Source organism: Monodon monoceros, unplaced genomic scaffold (genome assembly GCF_005190385.1).
Source record: "Monodon monoceros isolate NGI ecotype Baffin Bay Population unplaced genomic scaffold, NGI_Narwhal_1 Super_Scaffold_20, whole genome shotgun sequence".
NCBI classification, from domain to species: domain Eukaryota; kingdom Metazoa; phylum Chordata; class Mammalia; order Artiodactyla; family Monodontidae; genus Monodon; species Monodon monoceros.
In genome coordinates, this window is record NW_021703777.1 from 43590033 (window position 1) to 43605373 (window position 15341).

Below are 15341 nucleotides of genomic sequence, written 5' to 3' on the forward strand. Positions count from 1 at the left end.
CACACACACACACACACACACACACACACACACACACACACACACACCATGGAATATTACTCAGTCATTAAAAAAGAGAAGGAAATCTTGCCATCTGCAACAACATGAATGAATGTGAGGGCATTATGCTAAGTGAAATTGGTCAGACAGACAACAAATACCATATGATCTCACTTAAAAAAAAAAAAAAGACAGATACAGAGAACAGACTGGTTCATTATATATTATATATCACTATTTCATGCACAAAGTTAAGAGATAAGAAAATTAATCTTAGTAGTTACATTTAACGGTATATTCTGGAATATATGATAAATTATGGTAAACCTTTGATATCCAACCTTAACCTGAAAAACCAAGTTTGGCTTAACCTGAAAAACCAAGTTTGGCTTCAAAGCATCCAAAGAAATCTCTGCAGGGAAAGTACATCCTACTTAGTATCTGACAGCAGATGCCCTGACCCTCACCCAGAAAATCAAAAATTAGGTTAGCTCAGGAAGAATTATAACGACATCAGTAGTAGTGGTAGTGGGAGCTATAGTAGTAATAATGATAGTAGTATTAAAGGCCATCTCTTTCTGAGTACTCACACATACTAAGAAGCACTTCTCATAATTCATTTAATTTTCACAATAACCTTAAGAGGTAGGTCATTTAATATGTTCATTTTAGAAATCAAACAGAAATAAATGGAGCTGCCCTGTATTCTGTACCAAATAGGTGACAGAGCAGATGCAAGCCTAGGCCATTTGGCTCCGGAGGCCAAATTGCTCTTAATCTCCACAATGTACTTCCTTAACCACCGTAACAGAAGCTAAAAGAAAGGTGAAGCAACCAGCCTTCTGTTCACTCATCAAAACTATTCAGTAATCCTGTTAGTTATGCTTCTCATTCTCCTCTAAATATTCTCTAAGTTCTTTTCAACTCTTAGATCCAAAAATGCAAAGTGATTCTCTCCTCATTGCCCCCCGCAATCCATCTTCATTACTTGTCTATTGGAAAAGTTAACAGAAGCTAAGAAGGAAAATTCTAACTAATTGCTACTTTTAAGAAGTAAAGTCTGCAGAAAGTTAATAAACTGAGCTTTGTGGACAGTAGTTAATATAATTAACAATTATTATCATTAATATATTAAATATTATTATATAAATAATAGTAACTACCCTTGACCAAACTGGTGATAATCAAAAGTATATTCAAATACTTATATAACCACAAACCATACAGTTTTAACAAAGATTAAGCATGGCTATTTCATTTTCAAAAATCTTGAATCATATAAAATAGATGTAAACAGCATTAGTAAATCTATTCATACTAAGAAGATATATTTTTTTAAATGCTTTATCTTATAAATAAACGTGGGGCAACTACATTGTATGAATAGACAGTTGGCAATAAAAAGCTTCACTTTCAAAAACTAAGAGCACTGCTAGGTAGTTTCTGGTTTCTTAAGGTAGAATTTACTTGAAAGCAATGTAAATCACCAATTAGTTTATTATAAAAGCAGACAGAGGAACCTAAATAGGATGGTGAGAAACAGGCACGGTCACATGCGAAAAACGTAAAAAATAAAATTGCAAAGAATCTAAATGTTTTCTAAAAACCACTGCATTATAGATAAGTATGTTCGGGTTTTAAAAAATCTCTACTTTGTTATTAAGCTTTTACTACTCAAGACAATATTTAAAAAGTAAAGTCCACAAAAGCCCTTTGACAGGAGATAAAATACCAACATTTACTTGAGTGCTTTTATTTTATTCAACCTTGTTTTTTTATTTCTGCCTAGCTCTGAGAAATCAGTTCAAAGAAATTAATACATGGCCAAATTTATACTAACATTGATAAAAACTAAAATCTGTACATTTATTGAAAAATAAAGCAAGCATATGATGCCCAGTAAAGCATCAATGAACTAGAGTCCAATTAGATCCTAAAATTATCTGCAGTGTTTAGCTTTTCTACCTTCCTACTATACACAAACACACATACCCATACACACATACATAGAGAAGGAAAACAAACAAACCTAACACAAGAAAATAAGATCTCAAATAGAAAGAAGCCTCACATGTGAAACAGAATCCCATCCCATCCCTACAGGCTGTAGGAGCTGTAGCTGGTATGTGATTTATCAGTCTACTCAAATGAGAACCTAATCCTAGGTTGCAGAGTTAGTGTACTGAAGTTTAAGCAGGACTTATAAACCTGAGATATAAACTGGCTGTGGCAAGAGGAAAGATTGGAAACGACTGGATCTCTTAGAATCTACACTGTTGCATTCTGAATGAAACGCTGAAAATCTCTCATTTATAGCTGTGCAAATAAACCAGAAATTTCTTGTTGTAACTATCAAAAAAATATAAGATCTCATCACTATAAGCAAATTAAATCATGAATCAGGGTATATACTGTCCAGCCTCTCATACAGTTTTTTCCAATGAGAATACTGAGTTGCAAAGACACTGCAAGATCCTCAATAAAATCCTCAGTCCAGTTGTGATTAAAGCATTATACTTAACAACAAAACAGTGCCACAGATACAATGATTTACAACAAGGGCTTCAATAAAAGGTTAAACTTCAATTAGCCAGAACACTCAACTGCCAAAGTAAATTCCTCAATCTATTTTTTGAGCATTCCAATTAATGAGTTTTTTCCATGCTTTTGATGCCCTAATTTTTGGACAATGAAGGAAGAAAGCAACTGGATAAAACAGAGCAGTTTATGGGTATGAAGTTTATTCAAATATACTCTAAAATATGTTTGCTCTCTAAAAAAAATTCACATTCTGCAAAATGGCAGGCTAAAAATAACAGGGCTAATGAGGAAAAGAGAGCTGGGACAAACCACTGAAAAAAAAAACTATACAGCTCTGTCACCAGAACACTGACAAAAACATTAACTGGTATCTGGGAAGGTAACTTGGGCTGACCAGGCAGGTAGCTTAATTTGGCTGAAGGCTGCCACGAGGACATAAAAACACATCAAAATAAGACTAGGAGGTTCTCAACCAGTAAGATAAAAGTGCAGTTCCAAGCCAGCGAGTGTGCTAGTCAGGAGGCCATCCATTGGTAGAGAGTCACACAAAAGCTGAGAGGTAGACCTCTCTGGGAAGAAAACCTCAGGTACAAGCATTCTTATTAATGTTCTCCAGTTGTAGTGGAAAGTCTACAAGCTGGCAGTGCAGCAGCCAAGCTCAGGGCGACTTCCTTCCCCTACAAGTTATAACGCCAGCTCCCCCACCGCTGCCCTGCCTCCCCTCGCCTAGGAAAAGCATTCCACGTGAAGCAATGTAATTTTTGTGTTCAACTGACATAATTCTCTGATTTCCAACATGTATGAGCAAATCCACATTAAAGAAACAAAAAGATCATGCTTTAAATAAGTTTGCAAAGTAAAGCTAGATATCCTTTTAGGCTCCGTTTTCTTTTCTTTTCTTTTTTTTTTTATCTTTCTCAGGATAACATTGTGTGATAGTTCAGGGCTGTGATTTTAATCCATAGTGTAACTATATAGTTAGTCATTTTGGAATACAGTTAAGTTCCTATCAGCAAACAAACATGCTATAAAATCTCCCATCTAAACAAACAAACTCCTTTGGCACCACATCCTCCTATAGGAAAGAGTCGTGCATACTTAATGACTCGACTCTGAACTTTATATTCTCTTTTGAACTCATTCCACTTAGACTTTGGTCCCCAGCACTTCATTGAAACAGTTCTTGTTAAGAGTCACTGATGACTTCTCTGTTGTTGATCCAGTGGTCAGCTTTCAGTCCTCGTTTTACTTGACCTATTGTTAGTATTTGAAGTGGTTGTTCTTAAAGCCTGGTTTCACTTAGTTTTGGGGATACCACTCTCTTTAAGTTTTCTTCCTCTCTTTCTGCTACTTCTGAGTGTCCTTTGTTGGTTCCTCCAAATATTGGAGTAACTCAGGGTTCGTATTATAAACTTCTTTTGTTTATATACGTGCACTTAAGGTGACCTCTTCCTGTCTCATGGTTTTAAATACTATCTAACTGAAGATCTAAATTTATATCAACCACAACTTCTTTCCTGAACTCCAGACTCATATATCTGATAGCCTGTTTAATATCTCCACCTTAGTATATAATGGTCACCTTGAGCTTAATATGTCCAAAACTAAACTGATTTTCCTTCCAAAACTGGCTCATCGCACATGCATTTCCCAATCACGGTAAAGGCACCTCCATTCTTCTCCTCACTCAGGTCATAAACCTTGGAGTCATCCTTGCCTCTCTTCCTCTTTCACCCTCCCATCCAATCCACTAGCAAATCATGATGACTATATCTTGTAAATATAATCAGAATTAGACGACATCTTGCCCCCATCACTGCTACCATCCTGGTGCAAGACAAATTCATCTCACTCTTGTTTTCTTGCAGTAACTTCTGAACTTCTCGCTGAGCTTATACCTTTCCCATCTTCTTGCCTCCTTACCCCTCTACTGACTACTCTTCACATAGTAGCTGAAATGATCCTTTTTAATAATGATGTTTTTTCATAAAAATAATGTTACTCTTCTACCCAAAGAGCTCAGTGGCCCCCTCATCTCATAATTAAAGCCATGGTCCTTTTGATGGCCTACTAGACCCTACACTCTTCCTGCTGCCTGTTCTTGTAATTAAAGTTTCATTGGAACATGACCACACTCATTCATTTGCATATTGTCTGTGACTGCTTTCAGTAAAACAGCAGAGTTGAGTCATTGTAACAGAGACTCTATGGTCTGCAAAGCTTAGCTATTTACTGACTGTCTGGCCTGTTACAGAAAAAGTTTGCTGACCCTTGCTCTAGAATGTAAGGTTCTTTTTTTTTTTTTGACATCTTTATTGGAGTATAATTGCTTTACAATGGTGTGTTAGTTTCTGCTTTATAACAAAGTGAATCAGTTATACATATAAATATGTTCCCATATCTCTTCCCTCTTGTGTCTCCCTCCCTCCCTATCCTCCATTTTCTTTTGATTATTTTTCTTCTGGAGTGTTTGCCCTTTTCTTTTTCAGTTACATGAGTTAGCCAATTGTCAAATGTGTAACATAAATTACAAAAGTTAGCCAATTGTCAAGTGTGTAATAAATTTTTTTCCAGATTACCATTTGACTTTATGCTTGGGTTCATGGTTTGGGGGAACTTTTAATGGTTTAAATTTATATGTCAATGGATTCATCTTTTCTATTTCCTGAGATTAAAAGCCTAGTTTACACATTACCTACTCCAGTGTTATAAATAAATTCAGACATATTTTCTTCAAGTACATTTATGTTTTATTTTTTGCATTTAAGTCTCTGATTTATCTGAAATTTTAGCATAATGTTTGAAGTAGAGATCCAGTCTGATTTTTCATCCACAAGTGGATAATAAAGTTTTGTATTTCCATCTGTTTTTCCCCACTGAGTTGAACTGCTATCTTTATTATACAAAACCTCAAATATATTTACATTGACCCTCTTTTCTACTGCACTGATCTCAGTGGCTGGAGGCTATGACAGAGGATGTTTAAAATGGAAAAAAACAGAGTAGAAATGCTAGAAATACTTTAATTGAAACAGTGCAGGGCAGTGCTGTTTAAATACTGCAACTTCCTAACATATTTTATATCTGATGATCCTCCTCCTCCCCCAAATCATCTTTTTCAGAAAATTGTACCATGTGCGTATATAAAATATTAAATTACAGTACCTGTCAAAAAGGAAGAAAAAATTCTTAAAAGAGGCTGTAATGGAAACTGAGGTATTCTTTTGGAATCAAAGGCCCACAGGATTACTCCTTCTGACATACACTTAGGTTGCTTTCTAATTTTATAATCAATAAGGAATATTAAAAAGAGTGGCCAAATAAACTACTATCTAAGATTGGCAATACTGTGATCTAAAGAAGCAACAGGTCTGGATATTTGGATTTCAAAAGTTCAGAGACTGAATAATTAAATGTTACGCTGTAAGTTTTTCCAGAAATTCCAGTTTCCTTAATTATATAATCTCTATGTTTTATAAAACCTTATCTAGAGCTTAAAAATATCCATGTACTAATCATTAATTAATCTGTTTCATTCCTATAGAAGTCTTATAAACATCTTTTTCAATGTATTTCTTGACTATAGTTTCATAAAATTATAATACATGAAATTAAATGACTAGGTTTAGGTAAAGGAATGGAAACAGCAGGCCCTAAGTACGGTTATCTTATAATTTTTTTAATAAACTTTCCAAGTACTTACTTATTAAACAATGTATGTTATGGGAGTAACGGGAATTGTCTGGGATGGTGAAGCTGCCATCACAGATAGCAACCTGACTCTCACCAAAAGGAAGAGTGAAGAAACAAAGTTTATACAGCAAACATCCCAGGGCCTGTAAAACAAAGAAGCATGAATATCATCAGAGCTCAAGTATCAACTTAACCACAAGACAAAAAAAAAGTAGCCACAAACCAAGAACTAAATATGTTATTAAAAAAAATAAAAGCCTAATGTTCTATACTGGATCAATCTTTTCACAAATTACAACTTAAACAAACTAATGCACTTAATTTTTAAAAAGGCATTTAACTGCATCATTACCATATTTTTCTATCACATCTGTGGCTAGCTGGCTGAATTAATGTTATCATGGAACTCTAGATCATGAATGATATAACTAAAATTATAAGTGGCTGGTTCCCTTCGGGAGAAAAATTACACTTTTATTTCTTTCACAAGGAAAATATATATTTAGTACATGACTAGCATATAACAACCAACGATGTAAGCACAAGGCTCCTCCGAGCAGAGTTCTTTAAAAATTCACTATAATATCTGTTTTAAAATTCCAACTACGAGTTAACCAGCACAGTTAAACTTAGCAGACAACCATCAATACTGATTATTCCCTGATTTTCACGGATTTCACTGAGCACGTCATTATTTCATAATATACTATTCACTGAGCACATAATATAAAAATTCGTTCTCTACTTCTATATATAATCCTACAATTTTAATTCTATATTACACTAGTCATATTTGCACCTGGGTAATCTATATAAAATTCAAAAAGGAAGGGCTCTGTCTGCTTCACTTGCATGGATTCACAGACATCATAGCACCAATAAATCTACTTGCTGACAATGAAGACAAAACACCCTAAAACACAAATTGCATCTGGAAAAGTAGCACAGGAAATTTTTAGCTAAACTGCCAACAGCTCACACCTGAGACACAGTAATAAAATGTGATTTTCTGCTCAAGAAATCATTATGCTGTCACGGGAAGTGTCACCTATAAGCCTAATGAGTGTAAGGGGTGATTCTAATTCTAAATTGATTATATAAAATTATCCAGTAGTAACTATACAATTACATCAGCAATAACTGAAATTTGGCCTATCTAAAAATTAGCAAATCAGCTTTACTTCGTTGGATTTTCTCCACACAGAAACTTAGCAAACCCAATTAACAAATACACTAGCTTTATAACTACTATGAAGATCACAGTATACAGAAATACCTTTCTGAGTTCAACAATATTAACTTACAACACATTATTTTCAATACTATAACAGTCTTCCAATGAAAAAAGTTTAAATACTCTAGAAATTTCAATATATTAGTACAAAAACATTACTAGATTATTTACCATATGACTAACAAAAGTATTAAGATTCTGAATAGAAATAACCAGTTCAATGTGGTTTTAAAAAAATTTACAATGCTTTTTTTTATAAGGAAGATATTTTCAGCTTTTATGCAACAGATTGAGCGTAAGCCTTCCTTAAAAGCACTAAAAAATATATTATTAATGGTGTAATATCTGCATTAAATTACACATTTCTTCTGCCCAAATGATAGTTAGGCCAACAAGATCTGCATTTTAGCCAGTGTTATCTTGTCAATCAAACCTTTAATAACGTATCTTTTGTTGTGGGAGTTCCCAGATAACAATTTTAGATAGCAATGCCAGTGTACTTAAAAAACATAAATCTAAAATACTCTTGCTTTACAGAGTGTGAGCACAGTGAGGTGTCCTAATTTTTTTTCACACCAAAGGCATTTCCCTCTTTATCCATTTGATACAATGAGAACTGTTGAAGAAACAGGAGGGAACGAATGACCTTATTTTGAAGGCTGAGTATCACCGTCTTTAATTTTCCTCGTTAAAAGGTAACATGAAGCATCTGTCACTGAATTTCCTACTGGTCAATAAAATCAGCATCCTAGTTCTCAGGATAAAAATAACCTACAATGAAAACTTCAAAACAAAAATTTTTTTCCCAAAATATATATGCTAAATGAATACTTTAACCTCAATATCATAACCCTCTGAATCAGCAATATTTTTTTTCTGGATATTCTTGAATTCACACCTAAAATGTTGTAGCATTTCATCTGAGCTAAGACAAGCATTAAAATGGCATCACCGAAATTAAAACTCTGTCAAGCATATAAACACAGATTCTGTTTTCTGATTACTTTTCTGGCTTCTTTTTTATCCTTGAGTATCTATTTGTCATCCCACAGTTATACCAAGTTATCCATTATAGAAATCCTGTCCCATATACTAACCTGTAAATGGTATAAATTTTAAACGTATCACTGACAATTTAGTATGCTGCCTGGCATGCATTCGAAGCCTGGTGAAAAATGAAAACAACAAAAAAAGATTCCCTCCTTTTTGTTAAGATATTGGGCTACAATTGCATTCTTAGAGACTTTTTTTTTTTTTTTTAAATCAACCCTTGATGATTTCAAAACAGCAGTCAAGCTATAATGTCTGTTGTTTCCTCTGCTGTTGAAATACGCTTTTAGGTAATGTGGATTTCAACATCAGTCACAAAATTAGGCCAGGAAAGACTTCCACAATCACCTCCTCTAATTAATCCTTTCATTTTATAAATTAAGATCCAGCTGAATTTGCTTTCTACGTTATACTGCAAGCCATTTACTATAAACCATTTAATGAGTCAAATGTTAACGCTGAGAAGAGCAACGGAATTTGAGTCACACAAGCTGGTGATCTGTAAGCAGTATCAAATTACCTAAATCAAACCTATTCATGGTTTGATTAAATTATGTATATGGTTAAAAATTCAACTACCACGAGATTTAAGAACCACCGGTCAAAGAGTGTATATTATGTAGACAAAGGAAAACCAATCATAGATACTCTTTTTTTTTATTATCTTGCAAGAATATCTGGTATCCCAACACCTATAAGAGAAGGCCAGGAGAGGGGCACCAAGAAGATATTCATTTGGGTTCACACGTTACACTCGACTACTAAACATCTAAACATTACGTTTTAAAACAAAATAAATATGACTTTTCTTGGAAATTCTAGAACTACTTCCAAAGGAGTATTTTTCCTCCATCCCTAACATAGCCACTAGTGGTACATGTGGCTAAATATGTGACAAATTTAAATGAGTTCACATCTAACATAGAGTTTCCTGCTAGTTTATTAAATATAGCCCAAACATATTTTACTTCTGAAATAAGTTCTAAAGAAGTGCAGGCACTCTAACATAAAGTTCAACTCTATAGAAACATGATATATCTCAATAATTCAATCCAGATATAGATGCTAAATGATAAAGAACCTAAATATATACAGGTTAGTCAATGGTATGTTTATAATTTTTAAAAAGTTTTACTCATGTTAGTTTCCACTAAAAAGATCCTAAAATATTCCAGAAAATTATCAACAATATTACATAAGAATTAGGTCTAGCTTTTCCATACTGTGATCAACCAAAATTGCACTCAAATCAAAAAAAATTGTTAACAATCATATATAATTTAAATTCTAAAAAATACTGTGATAAAAAGTTACATTATATGGAAATCCTTTATTTGCCTTTTTATACCTAAGCTTTCCATCTCAGGATCAAGAAGATAATATGTGCTAATATTTTTCTTCTGAAGAAGAAGCTTTACTGTCCACCACTCTCTGCTACTTATTAGGAAATACCTTGCGGAGGACAGGGGGAAAATAATCAGATTTTGTTAATTTGGTTAGTGAAAATGTCAGCCTTTCTTGGCCTTACCCAGATATCAGCCTTGGTGGTGATAGGTTTCCCTCCATAAAGGTTGATCATTTCAGGGGCTCTGTATGACAGAGTTGTATACCTGGCAGTAAATAAGTAAAATGGAGTGGAGATATAAAAAAAAAGACAGATACTACATTGTTTCTACATAAAATACTACGAAAAACTTTTAGGTTCGATAACATTATAAAGAAATAATACTATTTTAAAAGCTCATTAAAAGTCCATCAAGGATTAAACAATACAAAGCATCTATACACATTTTTATTCAACAAGTGCAATTGCATCTATAATGATAAAAACAATTTTTAATAGAAAAATTTTAAATAAAGGTGATGTATGGGAAACGTAGTTTTCCTTGAATTTCTTATAGGAAATAATACAATTTGACTATGAAAATATCCTTATCAAAATATTTTGGTCTATTAATTTAAAAGTACCTCTCAAAAAATTAATTTCTATGTTTATTAAGCAGCTTGTTTTTATGGACTCTAACATAATTCCTTGCACATGGTAGTAAATCTCCTTTAGGTTTGTTTTTATAATTGTTGTTTTAAAAGTAATCTCGTTGCCATAATTAACTATTATTATACTAATTAAGTACAGTTCTAAAACTGTCAGCATAAGCAATCTGGAATTAAGATACTGTGAATAAATATTTACCAGTATAAAAACTCCAAATCCATTATGAACAGAATAAAGTAGTGCTCAATGAACAGAATAAAGTAGTGCAGAAATTATTAGAATATCAAAGGAATTCCTATAGTATGGCATAATTTAAGATTCATTTTCAGTGTTTATATGTTTTATTTTACATGAATTATCTTAAAGCTCAATATTCTACCATGTTACTTTTTCCAAATTACCCTGACTGGGTGATACATTCTGATGATACTACTACAGAGGAGTGATCTAAGAAACCAGAATATAAACTACATGAGGACGGGACTTTTTTTTTTTTTTATTCACTGCTATACTGTATACCAACAACAGTGTCCACTACATTGTAGGCCCTGAATAATTACCTGTTAACTGAATAAATGGTTAGATCATTAACTCAACTGAGCCACAAAGCACAAGAACCCATGAGCTTATTACATTCATCACTAGTGTACAATTCTGCTGAACCTTAACTATACTTCAGATCTTAACAGCAAGAAATGAAACTTCCAGCAAGTCAAAGACGCTTGAGCAGAATTCTGCAGCTGTCATTATACATCACAACCCAATCTTTTTAAATTATATGTATATACATATATCCACAAGAAGCTAATTCAATAATTCATTGTTCTGTTTCTTCAGGACATTTATATGTTTACTAAGGAGTTTGTTTTTATGGAATCTAACATAATCATCATAGGCTGTTTCCTGAGTAGAAATATGTAAGTCTAGAAAACCATAGTTTTATACAAATGGTCCAGAGTAAGATCAGCTCTACTTGAGCTATCTCAAAATATATGTTGCAGTTCAAACGAAAGCTCCTAGGCAGCCTTAAACAACTGAGAATTTGTAAGGAAGTGAAGAAAAGCAACTAAGAAAAGGCAGCTACTTAGAAATTTCTATTCTGACAGATCTTTCTGCATTCTGTATCATTTTATTAAGATAACCTAAGATTTACAAGCAGTACTATTTTCTAAAACTAGAAAACAGAAGTCAGGGAAAGGTCCTTATAATAGTACTCTAGCAACCATGGAAAGTACAAGATTAAGAAAACGTAAGGCAGATACAAGTTACATTTCTACCAGAAAGTTTTCCAATACAATATTATAAAGTAACAAGTGTTCCACATAGTTTTCAATGCATTACTAGGTCAATCTTCTTAACATTAAATATGAAGTAAAAGTTTAATGTTTTCAAATAATTTAATTTTTTCCTAACAAGTACAAATCCTCAGTATCGATAAAAACAAAGATGTTTAACTGAATTCAGCAATAACTTCAAACTCCCTTTAATGATTCCACTAATTACTATAGCTTATTTAACAAACTTCTTGATAAATTTGTTTACAATGCAGATGAAAATTTTGTTTCCATCGTAAAATGTATTTCCTATTGAACTAGATGAGACATAAACTAATCAATGTCTATGGCTCAGAAATATCTTAAAGAAATCTATTAATGGAATACCTAAAATTTATATTAGCAGAGCTGGTCACAGACTCAAGTTAACTAAAATTCCCATGAGACAAAACACAATAAAGATAACACTTACTTTTTAATTTCTTCTTCTACTATATTAACTCCATCTTTCTGAGGATTAAGAAATTTATTTGTGGCACTGCCAAAGTCACAAAGTACATAGTTTCCACCATCATTCAACAAAATATTTTCCACCTTCAGAAAAGAAAAGCAATTAACAGTATTTTCAAGGTGAAAATTATATTTTTATAACAATGTTTTTACACAGTTAAACACTGATATATAATATATATAGAGAGAGAGACAGACAGACAGACAGACAGAGACAGAGGGTGAAAGAAAGAGAGTGAGAGTGAGAGTGAGTGAGAGAGAGAGAGAGAGAGAGAGAGAGAGAGAGAGGATACCTCAAATTGTGAGCAAGGACAAATGATTCAGAACAAAAATATACTTTATCTACTGCTTCTCTCACTAAGAACAGAAAAGTGCTTCTCCCATCCCAGGATGATTTTTGCAAGGGCCAAGGACCCCTAAGTCCTCTCAAAAACTGCTTCTATGTAAGAGAACTGGTAGCAGTCAGAGTCTATACTATACCTCAATTTTTCTCCTTTTCTGACACTTAGCTTACTTATAGAAAGGTAACAAAAAACATTCCAATTCTACCTTTGATTGACTCCTAATTCCATTTTTATCTAAAATACTACACTGAAAAACACAGATTTGACTTTATGACTTAACTTAGAGATCAGAGTTGTAGTAACTTAAATAAAATTATGCGCACAGTTTCTAAAACAGGAAAATGTGGGTTCATAGCCCAGCTCTGCTACTTATTAGCATATGTACCCTTGGACAACTTGCTTAACCACTCTTGTGCTTTAGTCTCCTTATCTATAAAATGGGGAAAATAATAATATCTATTACAGGGGACTGTTGTAAAAACTGAAAGAATTAAAACATGTAAAGGGCTTAGAATAGTGACTGAAATAAGGTAAGCACACAATAAATGATACTATTATTAACATTTTTACACAATATTTTTTACTTTTATGATACAGTTTTAAATGAGTAATTTAATTTCTCTCCACTCTACCAAAATACTCACATTACAGTTTCTTTACAATGTTTCTTCTATATTTCATTTTACTCTACTTTTAAAAGTATTCAATATTTGCACAAAATATTTATATAAGAAATCTACTTAAAAAAAAGAAACTTACTTAAAACAAACAGGATTGCATAAATTTACACATGTAAAAAGAACTAAGTATATGATCTATATAAAATTATGCAGTTCAATGTCTTTTTTGTTTTAAAATCAAGAAGACTCAGCTGAAAACATCAACTTTACATTTAAAAAGTTAATGAGCTATAACAGTGCAAAAAAGTCAGACCGAATTATTGGGGAAAATGTGAAAGCTGCATATTCAAGAGAACTGAAATGAACTATACTGCTTATCAAAATTAAGGGACAGAGGTCTGTAGTCAAGTATTTCAATCTTGCCTTGACTTGTATCCTTTCAGCACAGGTTTCCCTAGATGATGCTTTCATGGTTAACAACCTACATTCTAAGTGACATCTTCTATTCTTTTGTATCTTAAGAGCATTTTATTATCACTTTTCATAAATTTTGTATAATAAGTCAGAATTGGGATTCATTCATTCATTAAATATTTATTGAGACCCTGCTATGTGCCAGGCAGTGTTCTAAATGCTTGGGTACATCAGTACGAAAGAGAAAAATCCCTGCCCACAGGAAGCTTACAGTGTAGTGGGAGAGGACAGAAAATAACCAACAGACATAATACATAAGCAAATTTTATAGTATCTGAGAAAGTGACAAGTGATAATAAAAGGCAGAACAAGTAGAGTATGGAAAGGTTAGGTTGTAATTATAAATAAGGTGGTGCAAGGACAGGACTCACTGAGAAAGTGAATCTGAGCAGATTTGAAGTGGGGGAAAGATTAGCCATGGGCTATCTGGGCATAAAGCATTTCAGGAAGAGGAATTTTTGTAATCTTAGTGTTTGTAGGTATCAAAGAGGACCCCTATGCTTCTAAACAATATGTGTAATGATAGCTCAAGCAATATGATACCAGGAATGTTCAATCCCCTTTGGGCACTTTTTCCAGTTTAACAAGTGGGTACCATATACAAGAGGTGAGATTCCATGAAAATGTAAGACAAAGTGACCTTAGAGTGGCAATCATCACCAAATTATAGTAAATTATCTAAAACTACAGTAAATTATAAGTAAATGAGTAAAGAGACCCATTTACGGTCACCTCCAATATCTCTGGAAAACACCCTGATGCTTAAAACGAATTATAAGAAATAGAAGGAGTGCTGAACTGGGAAGAATAGTGTGGAGGGATATCCAACCTGTGTCAGTGATGTTCATATTTTTGTTCATATGAAACCTTTTAAAGAAGCCTGCTCTGTAAAACAGAAGCAAAGTAGGGAGCACAAAATCTACCTCTACAGTCGTGCTAGCAACCCTCAGGGTCATGAAAAGCACAATTTCAATTCTATAGTCAGTCTTTATATGGCCTCAGGAAATGTAGCTGGGGACAGAGAGACCAATCTCAGTGCTAGTAATAAAAACTGGTTTATATGAAGACAGTCCAAGAACACTTTTAACTCCAAAGTTTAAAAGGCATTAATCCATACGTAGACTAAAGTTCATACCTTCAGATCCCGGTGAATTATTGGAGTCTTACACTGATGCAACCTTGCAACAGCTTCACAGGTATCACAGAATATCTGTAACACTTCTGGTTCTGTAAAACCTGTCTGCAGCTTCTTATTCATCTGATTCACTACCTGCCCAGCTAACCAAAAAAGTAATTTTGAGAAGACATATTTTTAATAAATGAAGACTACCACAAACAAAGAGATTAAGAAATGTCTATGGTCTCAGGTAATGGAGAATTGGCTTTTTTTATAATTTTCATGTAAGGATGCTTATTATACCATATTGTGTTGATTCAATGACATACATTTTTTTTCACATTTTACATCTCTGAAGTGAAAACATCTTAAAATAAGTGACGTTCTGCTAATGCTATTGGCCATATTTTAACACCTCCAAATTCAGTGTGTACCTTGTAACTGATGGCATCACAGATTTGAAGAAACGGTTATTCAACACTGTGCTAGTT

General features: G+C 33.3%; 1 protein-coding gene across 2 annotated transcripts in view; it reads right to left on the bottom strand.

Moving 5' to 3' along the window:
• The window catches only part of BMP2K (BMP2 inducible kinase), a 125390-nt gene that overhangs the window by 45785 nt on the left and 64264 nt on the right, over positions 1-15341 (bottom strand). For both annotated transcript variants that reach the window (XM_029234645.1, XM_029234646.1), the window contains exons 4-7: positions 14869-15011; positions 12258-12379; positions 10047-10128; positions 6245-6377 (exon numbers count right to left, since the gene is read on the bottom strand). In XM_029234645.1, coding sequence (XP_029090478.1) covers positions 6245-6377; positions 10047-10128; positions 12258-12379; positions 14869-15011 — 480 coding nt within the window. The remainder of the gene's footprint in view (positions 1-6244; positions 6378-10046; positions 10129-12257; positions 12380-14868; positions 15012-15341) is intronic.